This window comes from Pongo pygmaeus, chromosome 19 (assembly GCF_028885625.2).
Source record: "Pongo pygmaeus isolate AG05252 chromosome 19, NHGRI_mPonPyg2-v2.0_pri, whole genome shotgun sequence".
Taxonomy (NCBI): domain Eukaryota; kingdom Metazoa; phylum Chordata; class Mammalia; order Primates; family Hominidae; genus Pongo; species Pongo pygmaeus.
The window spans coordinates 78,624,316-78,645,582 of record NC_072392.2 but is presented as its reverse complement, the minus strand read 5'-3'; the positions used below and the strand labels follow the sequence as shown (position 1 = coordinate 78,645,582).

Genomic DNA, 21,267 nt, shown 5'->3' with positions numbered 1-21,267 from the left:
CCCTGGTGACATGGAGCAGATCTGTGGCATAAATAAAGGTGACATAAAGACAGGGCGGGGCACACGCTTATAAGGGGCACAGGCGTCTCGGGGCTGCCAGAATGGCTCCCACTCAGTGCGCGGCACTAGCGTGTGTCATGTCCCGGCTGCATTTCTGGGGCCCATGGCCCCTCCTTACGTGGCAACTATTATGGCTACTAGTCAAGGAGGCTCAGCCTCTGGAGCGGGGACATTCTACAGCCCTGGAGAAGACTACAGCTCCTCATCCAGATCAGGTTCAGACTCTGCATCAAAAACTGACTGAAGTCACAGGTCCCCCTACTGAGCTAGAACCTACTCAGGATTCATTGGTGCAGTCTGAAAGTCACGCCCAAAATAAGGCTTTAACTGCACCAGAGGAACAGAAGGCCTCCACAAGCATCAACATATGTGAGCTCTGTACCTGTGAAGAGAACATGCTGTCATGTATTGATCTCAACCCAGAGCAGAGGCTCCGCCAAGTGCCTGTACCAGAGCCCAACACCTACAATAGCACCTTCACCATCTTGTAAGAATCACCTTTCCTCAATTGTCCTCTGTGTCCTGCCTGACATGGCAGCCTTTTCTTGGAGGCCTTCCTGGGCCTTCTTTATCTCCCCAAGCCATACGGACAACTGACTTTCTGCTTTCACCTTTGCTTGTCAACTCTCCCTTCTCCTCATTCTCCTTTAATGTTAGGCCCCTTCTCCAGTCTTTTACTTTTACTCTAGTCTTTTACTCGTTTTCATATCCATTTTTATTTAGCCCCATCACATCATTGCTTAACCACTGCTCTCCTCCCATTTTCGCTTCACCCTCTTTACAGCATCCTGTCCCTCTCCTGATCTCAGTGATGATGCTCTAAGTGGTTAAGAGTTGATTCCGGAGCCAGGCTGCCTGGGTTTGAACCCAGGTCTATTTATTAGCTTGGTGACCCAGAGCAAGTTATTCTGCTCTGTGACTCAATTTCCTCGCCTTTAAACTGGGGATTATGCTAGTTACCATTTCATAGGATTTTTGTGAAATTTAGGTGAGTGAATATATCAAACACTTTATCAGTGCCTAGCGTATGTAGGAGTGTTGGCTGTTCACATGATTACTCAGTCCTTTAGTTTTGCCCAGAACTCATCTTTGTCCCTAGCTTTCTATATGTAGAACTCGTTTTGTGTCAAACCCAGGGCCAAGTATGCTACTGTCTCCAGAACACGAAAATAATAGGAGGGAAGAGGCTGGGCGCGGTGGCTCACGCCTGTAATCCCAGCACTTTGGGAGGCCGAGGTGGGCAGATCACGAGGTCAGGAGATGGAGACCATTCTGGCTAACATGGTGAAACCCCGTCTCTACTAAAAATACAAAAAAAAAGTAGCCGGGCGTGGTGGCGGGTGCCTGGAGTCCCAGCTACTCGGGAGGCTGAGGCAGGAGAATGGTGTGAACCCAGGAGGCAGATCTTGCAGTAAGCCGAGATCGCGCTACTGCACTCCAGCCTGGGTGACAGAACAAGACTCCGTCTCCAAAAAAAAAAAAAAAAAATGATAGGAGGGAAGAAAGAGAATAGGCATAAAAAGGGGGGTATATATAATTAAGTTCTAAAAGATAATGCAGACCATTGGTGCTAGAATTTGCCAGAATCTGTGATCCTTGAGGTGTGGAGATCAGGGAAAGCTACATGGGTAAGCTAAAACTTTACTTGGGTCTTAAAGAGTAGCTATAATTTGTTAAATAGAAAAAAAATGGGAGTACAGTCTAGGCAAAGGCATGGCTACAGGTGTGGTTGGAATTCAGTAGACCAATGTGGCTACAAAGAATTAGGTGAGGGAGCAACGAAGATACAATTCTGTAAAACCTTGATTATCAGCAATAGGAGTTTGAAAGTTACACAATGAGGTATGGAAAGCCATTGAAAGTTTCCAAGCAAGAGAGATTAAATGATTAAAACAGGAAGATTATTTATTTTATTTTGTTTTTTGCGTTATGTGCAAGTGTAGACATGCAGAGGATTATTTTAGAATCCATATATAAAGTGCCCAAAAGGAAAAGCTTAATTCAGAGAGACAAAATAGAAAGGTCTAGCAAAATCTAGGAGTGAAGTGTGAAGGGGCCAGATCAGATCAGTTGTAATAGGAGTGGAAAGAAAAAGCCTAGGATGTTTCAACAGAGGGCACTGGGCCAAAGATTTGGTGTTACCTGGCATAGGGTTTCTTTCTTCTCATTTGTTGATAATGATAAGCTTTTGCCCATATTTCTGTGGAATTATTTACCATTTTGGTATTGATTTGTAGGAGTCTGTTTAGACACATAAGTGCTTTTAGATAAAATACTTACATTCAAAGTAATTAACTGGCATCATCTGTCGAAGAGATGGGATGGATAGGAAGTTAAGCTTCCGGGAGATGCCTCACCATTTGTGCCAGTGGCCCCGCATAATTTCTTGATGAATTGTGCAAACTGGGAAGCTGATAGCTCTGGAAATGAGAAAGCAGGTGTTACTTTCTGTTTCTGAATATCCCCGACAAGGTTGCAATGATTCTTTTACTTATCGTGTTCATTGTTTTCCTACCTATTCAAGGATATAAACTGTGTTTCTTCACAGAAATTTCCAAGGAAACTATATTTCTTACATTGATGGAAATGTATGGAAAGCATACAGTTGGACCGAGAAACTGTGAGTATATTCTCTCCAAATATGACAAAAAACTAACTGCATTGTAAGATCCTTTTTGGTCCAGAATTTTGAGGTCAGTACCTCTGAGGAAAGATATTTCTCCTCCATACCCCAAATCAACCACTGTTGATTGCAATCGTATGGTTATTTTAAAATTAAATTTGGTAGGCTCTCTTTAAAATAAGAGGCAATTTAAATTTATTTTTTATCATACAAATAATACATTGTTGTATTCCTTTTTGTTCTCTTTTTTTTCAGAGACAGGGTCTTACTTTGTCAAACTCCGGGCTGCAGTGCAGTGGCACAATCACAGCTCACTGCAGCCTTCTCCTCCCAGGCACAAGTGATCCTCTCACCTCAGCCTCCCAAGTAGCTGGGACCACAGGTGCATGCCACCACGCCCACCTAATTTCGTATTTTTGTAGAGACAGGGTCTTCCTATGCTGCTTAGGCTGGTCTTGAACTCCTGGGCTCAAGTGATCCTCCCACCTTGGCCTGTTAAAGTGCTCATATTACAGGCATGAGCCACCACCCGCAGCCCATGATTCTGTTTTCAATGTATAAAAATGCAATAACAGATAGAACAAAAACCCTCCTTGTGCCCTACTCCCTCATCCCTGAGGTAATGCTACTCTGCATTTAGTATACATGCTTCCAGACTTTTCCCCATTTACCTACATACATATTTACATAAAGCAAAAGGTTTTTAAAATTTTTTCTTTACATAAATGGTAACATCTTGCAACTTGATTCTTTCACTTCATGATTGCCTTAGATTTCTTTCCTTCCCAGTACTTAGAGGGTCACCCCATTCATTTAAACTCCTGCATAATCCATAGTATTGATGCATCATAGTTTATTGAATAATTTCCCCATTGATGAATATTTAGATTATGCTTAGTTTTCTTGTTACATGCATTGCTGCAATGAAATCCCTGTACATGCTTCTTTCTGAACATGGGCAAGTATTCCTGTAGCATAGATATCTAGAAATGGAATTGCTGGGGTGAAGACTATGTAGATATAAAATTTTAATTGCCTTCAAAAATGTTGTGCCGACTTACTCTATTATCAGCAGAATATGACAGCATTCATTTCCCAACACCTTTTCTCCACTGGGTATTCTCCAACTTTTTGCTGAGTTTATGAATGAATAAAAGGGATTCCATCTAAATTTGAATTTTTCTGATTACTCATGAATTTAATTAAATATCTTTATACGTTTATTGAACATTTGTGTTTCCTCTCTGAATTTTCTGGCCTTTGTTCATTTTCCTGTTGAATTGTTTTATCATTTTCTTACTGATTTATAGAAGGAATTGGTTTAGACACATAAGTGATTTTGGAAAAAATGCTTACATTAGAAGTAACTGACATTTTTCACGACAGTTTGTGTGTCACATCATTAGTTCAATGTATATAGACAAGTCATGATGAATTCTAAATTAAAAATAAAACACATGCTAGGCGTGGTGGCTCATGCCTTTAATCCCAGCACCTTGGGAGGTAGGCAGATCACCTGAGGTCAGGAGTTTGAGACCAGCCTGGCCGATAGGGCGAAACCCCGTCTCTACTAAAAATACAAAAAGTAGCCAGGCATGGTGGTGGGTGCCTGTAATCCCACCTACTTGGGAAGCTGAGGCAGGAGAATTGCTTTATTTATTTTTTCAGATGGAATTTTGTTCTTGTTGCCCAGGATGGAGTGCAATGGCACGATCTTGGCTCACTGCAACCTCCACCTCCCGGGTTCAAGAGATTCTCCTGCCTCAGCCTCCCGGGTAGCTGGAATTACAGGTGCCCTCCATCACACCCAGCTAATTTTTATATTTTTAGTAGAGACAGGGTTTCACCATGTTGGCCAGGCTGGTCTCAAACTCATGACCTTAGGTGATTCACCCACCTTGGCTTTCCAGAGTGCTGGGATTACAGGCATGAGCCACCACTCCAGGCCAGAACTACATTTTAAAAACAAGAAAATTATTACAAAGGTCAGGATAGTGGTTACCTGTTAGGGTTAGAGAGAGGGATGTGATTGGAAAGGGGCACACTGGGGCTTCTGGCATGCTAGCAATGATCTTTTGTAACGATGTTTACATGGGTATCTGCTTCATAATTATTAAACTGAATATTTGGCCAGGTGAGGTGGCTCATGTCTGCAGTCACAGCACTTTGGGGGGCAGAGACAGGAGGATCACTTGAGCCAGGAGTTTGAGACCAGTCTGGGAACAGAGTGAGACCCTGTCTCAAAAATTAAATTAAATTAAATATAAACAACATTTATGTTATGTGCACTTTATGCACATTGTAGTTTTCAAATTTTTTTGATGGGTGAAAAAGGTTGAATGGCTTCACTTGCAGCCCTGACATGGTTCCATGTGGGGCTTTCATAATAAGGTTTGGGAAAAGAGAGGAGGAAATGGAGGTTCTGCTGATCTTGGTGCCACCCAGAGTTGGATTCTAAAAGGGATTTTGTGATCTAGAGAAGAGGCATGAAATAATACAATTTGGTGGGAAGAGTGGGTAGGGGTGTGCTTGTGTCTGTGTGTGTGTGTGTGTGTGTGTTTGTGGTGGTGGTGAAGAGAGATGGACACAAAAAGGAAAATGCAAGAAAAGGTTTGAATGAAAGCAGAGCAGATCCCACCATCTTGAAGTGACCATGACCCAGCTTTCCTCCACATGCAGGAGACAGTCCTGTGTAGCAAATAGTTGTAGTTTGCATTTTAATCTAGAAATAACTTCTTCATTTTCCAGAATTCTCAGTGAAAATAACTTGACTGAATTACATAAGGATTCATTTGAAGGCCTGCTATCCCTCCAGTATTTGTAAGTTAGTTAATTATATTTATGAGTTTTTAGTCATAAAACTAAAAACTATTGAAACTTTGTTTCAATAGTATACAAAAACTTTGCTTCTCTAAAGCTCCACTCTCACTCCCTCCTTTATACTGTTATTGTCACACATTACATCTTTATATACTTCATGTTCATCAACTAGATTTATAATTATTGCGTTATGTAAGTATCTTTTTCTTTTTTTTTTTTTCTTTATTTTGGGACAGAGTCTCGCTCTGTTGCCTGGGCTGGAGTGAAGTGGCACAATCTTGACTCGCTGCAACCTCTGCCTCTCAGGTTCAAGCAATTCTAGTGCCTCAGCCTCCTGAGTAGCTGGGACTGCAGGCACGTAACACCACACCTGGCTAATTTTTGTATTTTTAGTAGAGACAGGGTTTCACCGTGTTTGCCAGGCTGGTCTCAACCTCTTGACCTCAAGTGATCCTCCAGCTTCAGCCTCCCAAAGTGCTGGGATTACAGGCCTGAGCCACTGTGCCCGGCCAGTGCTTTTTATTTCTTTGTGCAGATTCACGTTAGTACTTCTTATAGGGCAGGTCTTCTAGCAACAAAGTCTCTCAGTTTTTATTTATCTAGAATATCTTAATTTCTCTTCAATTTCAAAGGTAGTTTTGCCAGGTATAGAATTATTGGTTGACAGTTTCTTCAGCACTTTGAATATGCCATTTCATTGCCTTTTGTCCTCCACTGTTGTGTGTGGTTGCTTTGTTTTTAGACAGGGTCTTGCTCTGTTTCCCAGGCTGGTGTGCAGTGGTGCAACCACTCACCTCGTTGCAGCCTCCACCTCCCAGGCTTAAGCAATGCTGTCACCTCAGCCTCCTGGGTAGCTGGGACTACAGGCATGCACCACCACGCCCAGTTATTTTTAAATTTTTTGTAGAGACAGGGTTTTACTATATTGCCAGTGCTGGTATCCAACCCCTGGCTTCAAGCAATTCTTGAGCCTCAAGCCTCCCAAGGTACTGGGAGTACAGGTGTGAGCAGCCATGCCCAGCACCTCCATTGTTTTTGAAGAGAAATCAGCTATTAATCTTATTGAGGATCCCTTGTATGTGATGAGTTGCTTTTCTCTTGCTGCTTTCAAAATATTCTGTCTTTGGCTTCTGTCAGTTTGATTACAGTATGTTTAGATGTGGATCCCTCAGTTTTTCCTACTTGTAGTTCCTTGAGCTTCTTGAATATGCAGATTGTTTTTCATCATATTTGGGAAGTTTGGGGCCATTATTTCTTCAAATATTCTTTCTCCTTTTTTCTGTTTTTCTTCTCCTGGGACTCTCATTATGTGTATGTTAGTAAGCTTGATGATGTGTTCCACAAACAGGTCTCTGAGATTCCATTCACTTTCATTCATTTTTATTTCTGTTCCTCAGAGTCAACAATCTCAATTAACCTTCAAGTTCCCAATTCTTTCTTCTGCCTGCTGTAATGTGCCATTGAGAACCTCTAATAATTTTTCCATTTCAGTTACCTTACTTTTCAACTCTAGAATTTCTATTTTGCTCTTTTTTATGGTTTCTATCTCTTTATTGATATTCTCTATTTGATGAGACATTGCTTTCATACTTTCCTTTAGTTCTCTAGTCTACAGAACTGAATCGTTTCTCTTATCTCTTTGAACATATTTTAAATAGCTGAATTAAATCTTTCTCTAGGCCAGGCATGGTGGCTCGTGCCTATAATCCCAGCACTTTGGGAGGCTGAGACTGAGGTTGAGGCTGAGGCCAGGAGTTCAAGACCACCCTGGGCAACTTAGCAAGACCCCACCTATAAAAAATTAAAAAATCTTTGTCTAGTAAGTCTAACATCTGGTCTTTCTCAGGGACAATTTCTGCTTATTTCTCCCCCCACCACGTGTTTGGGCCATACTTTGTTTCCTTGCATCTTTCATAAATTTTTTTAAAAATTGAATATTTTAAATAATATAATGTAGCAATTCTGAAAATCATATCCATGCTGCCAGGGTTTGGTGTTACTGCTGCTTGTGTTAGTAGTTGCTATTTATTTAGTGACTTTTCTGAACTTCTTCTGTAAAGTCTTGCATTATATGTCATGTGTTCCCACAAAAGTCTCTCCTCGGTTAGCTTACCGATCAGCTAATGATTACATGAAGATTTACTTAAATTCTTGGAACTGATAAGTCTCCTAGTTTTTGCCAAGGGGCTCTGTGTACATGTTGGGGCATACCTTCAGCACTCAGCTAGACAATTTACAGCCATGCCTTAGCTTTCACTTCTTGTTTGTGCAGAACCTCAAGATCAGCCAGGGGTGAGAGTTTATGAACTTAGTAGGTCTTTCCTGACCATGCTGACAGCCTGCCCTATGCATGTGCATGACATTCCAAATTGCCAGGAATATGTCTTATGGACTTCTAGTTTCCCAAGCATATATCAGAGTGTTTCAAAATTCCTGTGGACATCTCATTCCTCAGCTTTTCCTATTAAGCTTTTTGATTAGGCTTTTTTTCCCCAAACTGTTATTCATTGCCCAATACAGTTGCCGTGTTAAAACACTTGTCTGTAATTGTTTTCCAAAACACCCTCTGTGGAGAGGCTTTAGCACTAGACAGCTTTCATTCTGGTCAAATAAAGACAAACCTTTCAAATGAGGTCTTCCAGGGAACCACCAGACAGATGACGTCATGACAGTTAACTGAGAATAAGGCTTTGAAGGAGCTCCAGCTCCATTCTGCTCCCTCTGGTTGGGGATGTGGGCTGTTTTTCAAGGCGACTACTGAGCTAGAGAGTGAGGAATGGTCTAAGGCAAGTTAACACAAATCTCACTGTTCTTACAGAAATTTTTCTTGAATAAATGCTCCTTGGGTTGCTGTAAGACTTTGGTTACATTTCTAGAGTTCTGAAAAAGTTTATTCTGGTCAATTTTTTTTTTTTTTTTGCCTTTTTTTGGTGTTTGTTGCTTTTATGAAGGGATGAATTTTTGGATGTCTTTTTTTTTTTTTTTTTTTTTTTTGAGACAGAGTCTCGCTCTGTTGCCCAGGCTGGAGTGCAGTGGCGCAATCTCGTCTCACTGCAAGCTCCACCTCCTGGGTTCACACAATTCTCCTGCCTCAGCCTCCTGAGTAGCTGGGACTACAGGCGCCTGCCACCACGCCCGGCTAATTTTTGTATATTTAGTAGAGATGGGGTTTCACCTTGTTAGCCAAGATGGTCTCGATCCCCTGACCTCGTGATCCGCCCACCTCGGCCTCCCAAAGTGCTGGGATTACAAGTGTGAGCCACTGCGCCCAGCCTGGATGTCTTTATTCCACCATTTTCACTGATGTCACTTACAACGTGGTTTTAAATCTCTGAAAGCTCACCGGGCACATGCCTGTAGTCCCAGATACTCGGGAGGCAAAGGAAGAAGGATCCTTTGAGTCCAGGAATTCTGGGCTGTAACATGCTATGCTGATTGGGTGTCCGCACTAAGTTCAGCATCAGTATGGTGACCTCCCCAGAACAGGAGACCACCAGGTGGCCTAAAAAGGGGTATACCAGCCCATTTCAGGAATGGAGCAGGTCAAAACTCCCATGCTGATCACTAGTGGGATCGCAGCTGTGAATAGCCACTGCTCTCCAGCCTGAGCAACACAGTGAGTGAGAATGTGTCTCTTAAAAAAAAAAGTCTCATTGACCATAGACTAATTAACTATTTAATCATGGGAAATGATTAGGGGAAAGACATAAAAAGAGAAACTGTAATCCACTTTTTTTTGCTCTATCGCCCAGGCTGGAGTGCAGTGGCTTGATCTTGGCTCACTGCAACCTCCGCCTCCTGGGTTCAAGCAATTCTCCTGCCTCAGCCTCCAAAACAGCTGGAATTACAGGCAAGCGCTGCCATGCCCTGCTAATGAGAAATTGTAATTCTCACAGAGGTCCTCCCAGAGGAGTAGAAGAAGGTTGAAAGGCACTTCTGTATTTAGTTTTCTCAAAATTAAGTCTGGGCCCAGTGGCTCACACCAGCACTTTGGGAGGCCAAGGCAGGCAGATCAGTTGAGATCAGGAGTTCAAGACCAGCCTGGCAAACATGGTGAAACTCCCATCTCTACTAAAAACACAAAAAATAGCCAGGCGTGGTGGTGCGTGCCTATAGTCCCAGCTATTTGGGAGACTGAGGAAGGAGGATTACCTGAGCTTGGGAAGTGGAGGTTGCAGTGAGCCAAGATCACGCCACTGCACTCCAGCCTGGTTAATGGAGCGAGACCCTGTTTGGGTGGGGAGGGGAGGGGAGTGGAGGGGAGAGGAGAAAGGAAAGAAAGGAAAGGAAAGAAAATGGAAGGGGGAGGGAAGGAAGGAAGGAAAAAGAGAAAGAAAAAGAATGAATGAAGAACGAAAATAAAAATTTAAAAAAAACCTAAGGTTAAAGTAAACCCTTTTTCTTCATACAGATTAAACACATGAGTTCAAATTACAGCTTTGCTGCTTAATAGCTTGGTGACCTAAGACAAGTTATATAACCTCTCTGTGCCTCAGTTTCCTCATTTAAAAATAGGGCAATAATAATATCTACCACGTAAGGTATTTGCTGATCACAAATACCTGGCAACCCAGTAGATACTCACTGTAATAATTATTATTTTTATAATTTCTGCAGAAGTAGAAAGATGATGCTTGGGTTAACCTAAAGGCAGATTTTCTTTTATTTCTTCCTGTTTCTTTTTCTTGTTCACCTTAAAGAATTAAAAAGAAAATCGATTCCAGCATTTTGGAATAAAAATTTGCATCAAAATCAATTTATTCATTTTATTGACATATAAACAAAATGTCATTTGTTTATTCAATAAACATTTGTTAAATGCCTAATACATTTCAGACATCATTGCCAGGCACAGGGATGACAGGGCATGGTGGCGGGCACCTGTAATCCCAGCTACTCGGGAGGCTAAGGCAGGAGAATTGCTTGAACCTGGGAGGCGGAGATTGCAGTGAGCCAAGATTGCGCCACTGCACTCCAGCCTGGGCGACAGAGTGAGACTCCGTCTCAGAAAAAAAAAAAAAAAAACTTGTGGTCTCTGCCCTCAAGGCGCTCATAGTCCAGGAGCCTGACAAGTGGACAGGTGATTACATGCAATGTAAGAAAGGCTGTGATGTCACACAAGAAGACAAGTGGGAGTATGGTTTTGACCAGTTCCTCCCTTAGATTTATTCCTTCTTTGGCTATAAAGCAAAATAATTGGTCCTATTTTTTTTTTAACTGTGCAAATTAAACCATAAATTTTAAAAACTTTATAAAGATAAAACACAAGCAGCCAGCCACAGTGGCTCACCTCGGTAATCCTATCAGTTTGGGAGGCTGAGGCAGGTAGATCACCTGAGGTCAGGAGTTCAAAACCAGCCTGGCCAACATGGTAAAACCCCGTCTCTACTAAAAATACAAAAATTAGCTGGGCGTGGTGGTGGGTGCCTGTAATTCCAGCTACTCGGAAGGCTGAGGCAGAACAGGAGAATCGCTTGAACCTGGGAGGCGGAGGTTGCAGTGAGCCAAGATGGAGCCATTACACTCCAGCCTGGGCAACAAGAGCGAGACTCCATCTCAAAAAAAAAAAAAAAAAAAAATAGATGAATAACTTGAATTATGATGAGCAACTTGAATTATGGAGGACGCTAGAAATAGTGTTTCCTCCACAGTCAGGGCTTCCTACCAACATAGTCACTTTTAGGGTTTTTGACCTGAAAATTTCTGTGGCATATTTTTTCTTTGCTATCCACTTTTTTTCCTTGTAGTTCTTCCCCGTGTTCTATCCTTTATCTTCTAGAGACCTCGGTAGTTCCCAGAGGAATAGTGCTTTATGGAGTCTAATGGTGATTTCTTAGGTAAAAACAGGAAACATTTTTTTCTTTTTTACCTACAAGTTCCATACCAAAAAATGAATATAAACTTTTCATGCAGTTTTACACGTTGAAAATGCAGGTTATTTTAATTCCATTCCATTTTTCAGAATTCTCAATTGCAATCCTCTGACAACTGTTGAAGATCCATATCTCTTCAAATTGCCAGCATTAAAATATCTGTAAGTACTATAGTACTCTCATGAGTCATGAGATGATTTATGCTTTTTAAATTTTTCATCAAAGCTTAAGTATTTTGCATTTAGGCTAAAATGTCATAATTTAAGTTTTAACTGAGTTATTGAAAAAAAGTTATTGGCAAAGAAAAAAATTAAAAGGATGTATAATGGTCAAGACAGCCAGCAGGGGAAGAGAACAGCACTGAAGAACCCATATAGATTTGGAACATGTAGACACATGGAGGAATATTATTTAACCAAGAAAGCAAAGGAGAAAAGGTGTTCGTTATTCTAAAAATGAAGAAAAGAGTAAATAAGATGGTGAGTGCAATATGAAAATGAGAAGATAATGGTAAAAAAAAAAAAAAAAAGGTGTAAGTTCTGCTCTTGAGTATCATTAATTTGATGATGCAAATCAACTTTAATTTCTTTAATAAGAGCTCCCTGGAATTCTACAGCAAATAAACTCTTGAGCTGGCTTGTTTAATAGAGAAGCCAAAATTGAATTGTTAAGTACAGAATTTTTTATTGGGGTTCATGTCATGAATGTTTCAGCTTCTTCAGAGACATGGGAACAATGCTAGTCCCACTTACAACACTTAAGAACATTCTCATGATGACTGTTGAACTGGAAAAACTGTAAGTTATTTTTTCTGAGATTTATTTTTACTTAGTTGGTTCTTTAGGTTTGTTTTTATTATTTTTTTTTAAGTCAGGTTTATTGAGGTATAATTTTCATATAATAACATTCATGCTTTTTAAGTGTACAGTTTGATGAGTCTGACAAATGTATAGTTACATAACCACCACCACATTCCCAATATAAGGCATTTCTGATGCCTCAAAAAGGACCCTCCTGTCCCTTTGTAGGCAATCCCATCCTCCCACCATCAGCCCGTTAGCTACTAATCTGATTTCTGTTCCTATACTTTTGCCTTTTCCAGAATGTCTGATAAATGAAATCATATAGCATGTAGCCTCTTGTGTTTGCCTCCTTGCACAAAACCTATTTTTTTTTTTTTTTTTTTGAGACGGTATCTCACTCTGTTGCCCAGGCTGCAGTGCAGCGGCATGACCTAGGCTCACTGCAACCTCCACCTCCCAGGTTCAAGTGGTTCTCCTGCCTCAGCCTTCCGAGTAGCTGGGATTACAGGCGCATGCTACCATGCCTGGCTAGTTTTTGTATTTTTAGTAGAGACAAGGTTTCACCATGTTGGCCAAGGTGGTTTCGAACCCCTGACCTCAAGTGATCCGCCCGCCTCAGCCTCCCAAAGTGCTAGGATTACAGATATGATCCACCTTGCTTGGCCTCACTCAGCAGAAATTTTTTTGAGATTATGCTACCATCCATGTTGTTGCACCTATCACTACAGCTGGCCCTCCATATCTGCAGGTTCCTCATCCATAGATTCAACGAACCATGGATGGAGAATATTTGGAAAAAATAAAATATATAAAACAACAATACAACAGTAAAAACAGTAGAAAATTTAAAATACAGTATAATTGTGTACATACCATTTACACTGTATTAGGTATTTAAAGTATACCTGAGGCTATATACAAACATTATGTCATTTCATAAAAAAGACTTCAGCATCTGTGGACTTCGGTATCTGCAGGGGGTCCTGGAGTCAATCCCCTGCAGACACCGAGGGACAACTCTTCACTCCTTTTTATTGCTGAGTAGTATTCTGGTTGTGTGGAAATGCCGTCTCTACTAAAAATGCACAAATTAGGCAGGTGTGGTGGCACACGCCTGTAATCCCAGCTACTCAGGAGGCTGAGGCACAAGAAGTGCTTGAACTTGAGAGGTGGAGGTTGCAGTGAGTCGAGATTGCACCACTGTACTCCAACCTGGGCGACAGAGTGGGACTCTGTCTAAAAAAAAAGTAAAAAATAAAAATGTTTTCTGAAGACCAGAAGTTTTTAATTTTGATCAGCTTTAAGTTAGCATTTTTTTCTTAAATGACTTGTGATTTTTTTGTTTCTTACCTGAGAAATCTTTAAGAACCTGTTGTCTAATCCAACATCTAAAAGATTTTCTCGTATGTCTTCTCCCAGAAATTATATACATTTAGGTCTATGATCCATTTTGAGTTAATTTGCATATATGGTGTATCTTTTTTTTTCATCTTTATTTTTATTTTTTATTTTTTTGTAGAAATGAGGTCTCAGTATGTTGCCCAGGGTGGTCTCGGACTCCTGGTCTCAAGTGATCCTCCTGCCTCACCCTCCCAGAGTGCTGAAGTTTATATATATATATAAACTTCTTTGCAGTTTATATATATATATATCAGCCAGGTGTGGTGGCACACACCTGTAGTCCCAGCTACTAGGGAACCTGAGTCAGGAGGATCACTTGAACCCAGGAGGTGGAGGTTGCAGTGAGCCAAGATGGCACCACTGCACTCCAGCTTGGGTGACAGAGCAAGACCCTGTCTAAAAAAAAAAAAAATATATATATATACACACACACACATATATACACGTATATATATATATAAAAAATATATACATACATATATAATATATATTATATATGTATGTATATATGTGTATATATGTATGTATATATTTTATATACATATATGTATGTGTATATATACATATATGTATATATACACATGTGTATGTATGTATATATGTATATATGTGTGTGTGTACATATATATATACCCATATATGTTCATTATTGGAAGTCTTCAGGAGTTTACATATTTATGTACAAAGTAAGTAGGCCAGCTCATTTGAGTCTTGGCTCATGTGTAATGATCTTTAATGCGTATTGAAAAATTATTCTCAAGTATACCTCAGGTCATTTACAGTCTCAAAGGTTTGTCAGTATACTTTAAAACAATCCTGGGAAGAGTTCTAGATTGAAGGAGACTAAAGAATCATGTACTAAGTATAACGTCTGATGTTTGATTGGATGCTGAATTTTTTAAGCCATGTTATGATTGGGACAATTGTGAAAATGTGTATATGGACTGCATAGTAGACAATGATAATATGAAGTTCCATTGGGTGATGATAGTCCTCTGGTTATGTCGGAGAATGCCTTGGTTCTTAGGGACTGCACACTGAAGTCTTCAATGGTTAAGGGTCATTATGTCTGCACCTGATTCTCAAATGGTTTTGTCCAGAAAATGTATAGACATACACACACGGAAAGCAAATGTGGCAAAGTATTAGCAACTATTGATTCCAGATGAAAGTTATACAGGTGCTCATTATACCATTTGAAAATGTTTCCCAGCCATCCTAAGGCTTAAAGGAAAAAAAGAAAATGTTTAAAATAAAAAGTTGGGGGCAGAAAAAGAATAACAAAAATTTTGGGCTCATGCATGTAATCCCAGCACTTTGGGAGGCCAAAGAGAGAGGGTTGCTTGAGCTCAGGAGTTCGAGACCAGCCTGGACAACATAATGAAACCCCATTTCTACAAAATATACAAAAATTAGCCAGGCATGGTGGCGCGCATCTGTAGTTCTAGCTACTCAGGAGGCTGAGGTGGGAGGATCACTTGAGCACAGGAGGCAGAGGCTGCAGTGAGCCAAGATTGCACCACTGCACTCAGCCTGTGTAACAGAGCGAGACCCGGCCTCAAAACAAAGAAACACCTTTGTTTCAGAGTTAAGGTTGCTATATAATAAAATGCTGGGTTACGGTTCCGGGTCCATTCCATATGAAGATCAGAGGCTTCCACTGGACCCAAAGGAATAATACTAGTCACTTGTGAGTATTCCTCTATAGATTTGAAAGATGTGTCAGGCCAACTTATTGGATGCAGTTTTAATCTAAAACTCTATACATTGTACCCCCAACTCATAGACTTCTTGTATCCATGAAACCCTCTTCTGTTTTCACAGTCTTAATGTGGCCCTAATAAAGCCATCCTTTTGGAGGACTCAGAAAAGGCCCCCCACAAGCTCTGCAACATAATAATTATAGTAGTTAACTCTTATTGAGCACTCACTGTGCACCAGGCATTTTTCAGGTATTGATTCATTTCATCCTCAAAATTTATTAGAGGTAGGTACTATTATAATGACAAGGCCAAGGAACAGAGATTAAGCAATTTGCCCAAATTCACATTATTAGCGGAGCTGAGATTTAAGCATAGTCTGGCTGTGGAATCTGTATTCTTAATGACCATGCTATACTGCGTAAGATTAACCTTTTACTTCAGTTACAGGGATTGTTTTTATCTCTCTGAAAGTGCCCCCAATAAGCCATAACAATAAATTAATCAATTGTCTTGGTTATCTCTTTTGCCCAAATTTACGTATTGAAAAAAATTCAAACAAGCCAGAAAGATGAAAGAATAGTACAGAATCCAATCAAAGATCAGGCACTGCATGTCATGTCTTCATTTCCTTTAATCTAAAACATGCCTCTACTTTCTTTGATCTTTCATGACATTGGCATTTTTTAAGAGTCAAAGATAGTTGTCTTGTAAATTGTCCCACAATCTGGATTTGTCTGTTTCCTCATGATGAAATTCAAGTTAAGCATTTTTGGGAAAAATACTGCATAGGTGATGTATCCTTCCTGCCTCGTAACCGCAGGTGGCCTGTAATACTAAGTTTGATCACTTGACTAAGGTGATTTTCCAGATCTCTCCATTGTAATTATTTTGCTGGGTGCAGTGGCTCCCGCTTGTAATCCCAGCACTTTGGAAGGCTGAGGTGGGAGGATTGCTTGAGCCCAGGAGTTCTACACCAGCCTGAGCAACATGGGGAAACCCTGTCACTACTGAAAATACAAAAGTACAAAAAAAAAAAAAAAAAAAAATTAGCTGGGCATGGTGGTGCAAGCCTATACTCCCAGCTACTCAGGGGGCTGAATTTGGAGGATCCCTTGAGCCCAGGGGGGTTGAGGCTGCAATGAGGTATAATTTTGCCACTGTATTTCAGCCTGGGTGACAAAAATAAAAATAAAAATAAAAAATAATAATTTTCCCTTTGGTAATGAATAAATAATCTGTGGGTTGTTACTTTGAGTTCAGTGAAGATCCTGTTCTCAAATGTCTTTTCACCCAAATGTGCATCAGTGATAATCCTTGTCTGAATGAATTTGTATTACACTGATGGTTGCAAAGTGACACTTTTTAAAATTCTGCCATTCCTTCTACATTTAGTAGCTGGCATTATTTCATTGAAGAAGAACTCCCCCTCTTTCTTTTTCAATATCACTCTTCGTGGATTCTTCTTTATATTAAATATGTTGTAACTTATTGTTGTTATTCTTTTGAATGCTCAAATGGTCCAGATTTGGCCAATGCAATCTTTGTTATTTTTTAACCCCACAATCCAGGTTAAACTAAGCTATTTTTAATGCCCAGAGTAATTTATAATATTTCCCACTCCCAACAGGAATTGAGAAAGGGACTCCAGAAGTTGGGGGCTTATTCAGACTTCTTAAAAGTCTACCTTCTTCCACTGTACTTTCAGCCCAAAGTGAGACTTTTGAGTTGGGAAGAGATACTTCTGAATTAAACTACTAATCACTGTCACCCAATTCTAATCCCAACCACCTTTATTCTAGGCATACCATATTCACTGCCATGCTTACCCTTCAGTTGGGTACCTTTGCCCTCCTTCCTATTGGCCTTCTGGTTCCTAGCCAACTGTCCAGTCCATAGGCTTCAATGACACCTTTTCCCCACCCCTGTGGTAGCGTTGGCTGCCTCCTTTACCTACTCAAGTAACCACTTTACCACTAATTTATTGCTCTCTGTTTTCATCTATAGGATCTTACGTAGCCATATGGCCTGCTGCCTCTGCCAATTTAAAAACAGCATTGAGGCTGTCTGCAAGACAGTCAAGCTGCATTGCAACAGTGCATGTCTGACAAACACCATACCTTGTCGTGAGTCCAAATTGCCTGGTGATAAATTATTACATTATTTTAAGTATTTGTTTTTAAACTTTTTATTTTTAATGATGATAAAATTTTAAGCTAATGATACAATTGCTTTATTTTTATTTACTCATTCAGAGTTAAACTCCCTCAATTTCTGAACTACTCCCTTGCTGAGAGTCAGGTTCTCAGTTATTATTACAAAATTTAATAATAGAACTGTTCCATACACACAAAGGACCAAGACAAAGGAGTGGGAAGGCTAGGGAATAACATTAACATCCACACACTGTGTACTGTGCTCTCTGCTTGATGCTTTGCCCACAGTGATAATTTCTTCATATAGTGCAATGTAGTTTGTAAGCTGGTTTTAAATCCATGAGGTCTCAAGTACTCTCTGCCTTATAGGACAGATGTAGATCCGGTTTTGGTTTTTTCTGTTTTTACAGTTTTATAAGAGTACAAGTGATGCTGTTTTATTTGAAGCCTGAGAGCTTCTGGTTCCATAACCAGAAATTGCTACCTGGCTCTTCTAATGGAATGGAGGGCTTTTCCATTCTTAGACCATCCAATTCTGAACATGCTCTGAATCTTAAACCTTTCTGTTCACAGAACAAACGCTCAAGGGCTTTGAAGAGTGTTTCTGTAGATTAGGTTTATTAGCACCAACTTCATGACTTCTAAAATGTGACTGCTTTCATGTCCAGATAGCTTGAATACAGGTATCTACCAGTGATATGGGGTGGATAATTAATAATGCTTGGTTACATAAAGTCAGTGTTGCTTATTTTTAAAAACTTTTTTTTTTTTTTTTTACCAATTATATTATTCCCTTCTCCCCAAGAAGCGGACAGAAAAGCTTTGTTAACCTCCTTTTGCAGATGAGGAAAAACAAGATCAGAGGTGCTAAGTGCTGTAGCCTAGTGCCAGGTCTTCTGGCCCCAATTCTGGATTCTCCGCAAGCCCATGTTTCTTCCCCTTTCTCACAATCTTTACTTCTTCCTCTGACCCTCACCACCACCCAAAATACTTTAAATTCTGGAAAAGAAACCCAGCTGCACACTGGCACACTTGACCTTCACGCAGTCAGAAGCTTTGGATGATTCCCCATCCAAAATATTAGAGATGAAATGAAAGCAAAGTAGGCATCTGACAAAAATTGCTTTTTCCCTTCTGCATTTTAGGACCTCAAGTAATGTTTATCCAGAAACTGCTATCATACCAGAGATTCATTGTGTATTTAACAACATAGGGATACTATCTGGCAAATTAAAAAAACTCTTAACCTACACCCCAAATCCCTGCCCAAATTTAAGAACTAGGGTGGACACAGTGCTTTTTTTCCATGTCGCATCTTCTGTGATGGGGCTACGATGTGTGGGAGCAGAGAATGGGGTGGGCTGGTGGAGCGCATGCCAGATGAGGATCTATCAGCAATGGGAGGGGGCCTCCACTTTAGCATCTCCACCCTGCTCCTCTCAGAGGACCGCCTTTCATTGCATTCAGTTGTGATGGTAGCAAGAACACAGGCGCACCGAGGACGAGGAGAGCGGGAGCCTTGTGCTCTCTCTGCATCTGAGGCAGGACAGCACAGGGTACGGAGCAGTCTGCGGAGAGGCCAGTTCATCAGCTCATCAGGGAAGCACTTGTCTTCCACCTTGGGCTTTGACTGAGCACTGGGCAATTGGCCCCTGGGGATCAACGAAATAATCCTAAGCAGAGTTACTCTATGTCACACTATGGAATGTTCCAAGTAGGTGGCCGTGTTTTCAAAAGATGTATTTTCTCCTTTTGTTGTTGCCATTTCATAGGTTTAGGATTGGGTGTGTGTTTCTCCTCTCTGAATGGCACTCGAATGTTTGCTGACTCCTACTCTGTATGACTGGGGTGTACAGCTATGGACTGATGCATCCCGTCCCATCATCTTTCATGATCAAAGCAGTCTCTTCTTTTTTCACAGCTGAAGAAGCATCTGTAGGGAATCCAGAAGGAGCGTTCATGAAGGTGTTACAAGCCCGGAAGAATCACACAAGCACTGAGCTGACTGTTGAGCCGGAGGTGCCCTCAGACAGCAGCGGCACCAACTTGTCAGGCTTTGGGAGTGAGCAGCTAGACACCAATGACGAGAGTGATGTTATCAGTGCACTAAGTTACATCTTGCCTTATTTCTCAGTGGTAAACCCAGATGTGAAATCAATGTTATTACCGTTCATTAAACTGCCAACCACAGGAAACAGCCTGGCAAAGATTGAAAGTGTTGGAGGCAAAAACTGGCAGAGAGTGAACAGAGTCCTCATGGGCCCAAGGAGCATCCAGAAAAGGCCCTTCAAAGAGGTGGGAAGGCAGAGCATCAGGAGGGAACAGGGTGCCCAGGCATCTGTGGAGAATGCTGCCGAAGAAAAAAGGCTCGGGAGTCCAGCCCCAAGGGAGCTGGAACAGCTTCACATACAGCAGGGGCCTGAGAAGTTAGCGGGAAACACCGTCTACACCAAGCCTTCGTTCACCCAAGAGCATAAAAGGCAGCAGGCTCTGTGCTGAAACCCTTCTCCAAGGGCGCGCCTTCTACCTCCAGCTTTGCAAAAGCCCTACCTCAGGTGAGAGACAGATCGAAAGTCTTAACCCACGCTATTTCCATTTTAGCAAGTGCAAAGGCTAGAGTTACAAATATGAAGGCTTCTAAACCAGTCGTACATTGCAGAAAAAAATACCGCTTTCCCAAAACTCGCTCCCGCATGACCCACAGAACACCCAAGGTCAAAAAGAGTCCAAAGTTCAGAAAGAAAAGTTATCTTAATAGATTGATGCTCGCAAACAGGCCTCCATTCTCTGCAGCGAAGAGCCTCATAAATTCCCCTTCACAAGGGGCTTTTTCATCCTTAGGAGACCTGAGGCCTCAAGAAAACCCTTTTCTGGAAGTATCTGCTCCTTCAGAACGTTTTATAGAAAACACTAATATAAAAGACACAACTGCAAGAAATGCTTTTGAAGAAAACGTTTTTATGGAAAATACTAACATGCCAGAAGGTACCATCTCTGAAAACACAAACTACAATCATCCTCCTGAGGCAGATTCCGCTGGGACTGCATTCAACTTAGGGCCAACTGTTAAACAAACTGAGACAAAATGGGAATACAACAATGTGGGCACTGACCTGTCCCCCGAGCCCAAAAGCTTCAATTACCCATTGCTCTCATCCCCAGGTGATCAGTTTGAAATTCAGCTAACCCAGCAGTTACAGTCTCTTAGCTGCAACAACAATGTGAGAAGGCTCATTTCTCATGTTATCCGGACCTTGAAGATGGACTGCTCTGGGGCCCATGTGCAAGTGACCTGTGCCAAGCTCATCTCCAGGACAGGCCTCCTGATGAAGCTTCTCAGTGAGCAGCAGGAAGTAAAGGCGTCCAAAGTAGAATGGGATACGGACCAATGGAAGACTGATAACTATATTAATGAGAACATGGAAGCCCAGAGTGAACAGAAAGAGCAGCAGTCGCTTGAGGTGAGGACCACACAGAAACATGAGACCCAGATTTCCCATCATTTAGCATATCCCAGGAAAGTGCCCACACAGGAGAACCTGGGACTCCCAGGCCATAGCTTTTCTTGGCCATGTAACTTTGGCTGTGACAGTGATCTCCCACTTTGCTCATGTAGAGAGTGAAATAGATTAGGGCACAAGATGAACTGTAGGCCGGGGGTGGTAGCTCACGCCTGTAATCTCAGCACTTTGGGAGGCCAAGGTGGGTGGATTACTTGAAGTCAGGAGTTTGAGACCAGCTTGGCCAACATAATCAAACCCTGTCTCCACAAAAAATAAAAAAATTAGCTGGGGTGATGACACGTGCCTGTAGTCCCAGCTATTCGGGAGG

General features: G+C 41.3%; 1 protein-coding gene across 1 annotated transcript in view; it reads left to right on the top strand.

Moving 5' to 3' along the window:
* The first annotated feature begins 22 nt into the window (after positions 1-22).
* LOC129017897 (leucine-rich repeat-containing protein 37A3-like) overlaps positions 23-21,267 on the top strand; it is a 32,974-nt gene continuing 11,729 nt past the window's right edge. Inside the window, 8 exon segments of the mRNA XM_054458811.2 lie at positions 23-547; positions 2,609-2,680; positions 5,432-5,503; positions 11,466-11,537; positions 12,090-12,173; positions 17,288-17,406; positions 19,358-19,911; positions 19,914-20,897. Coding sequence (XP_054314786.1) covers positions 102-547; positions 2,609-2,680; positions 5,432-5,503; positions 11,466-11,537; positions 12,090-12,173; positions 17,288-17,406; positions 19,358-19,911; positions 19,914-20,897 — 2,403 coding nt within the window. The 5' untranslated portion in view covers positions 23-101.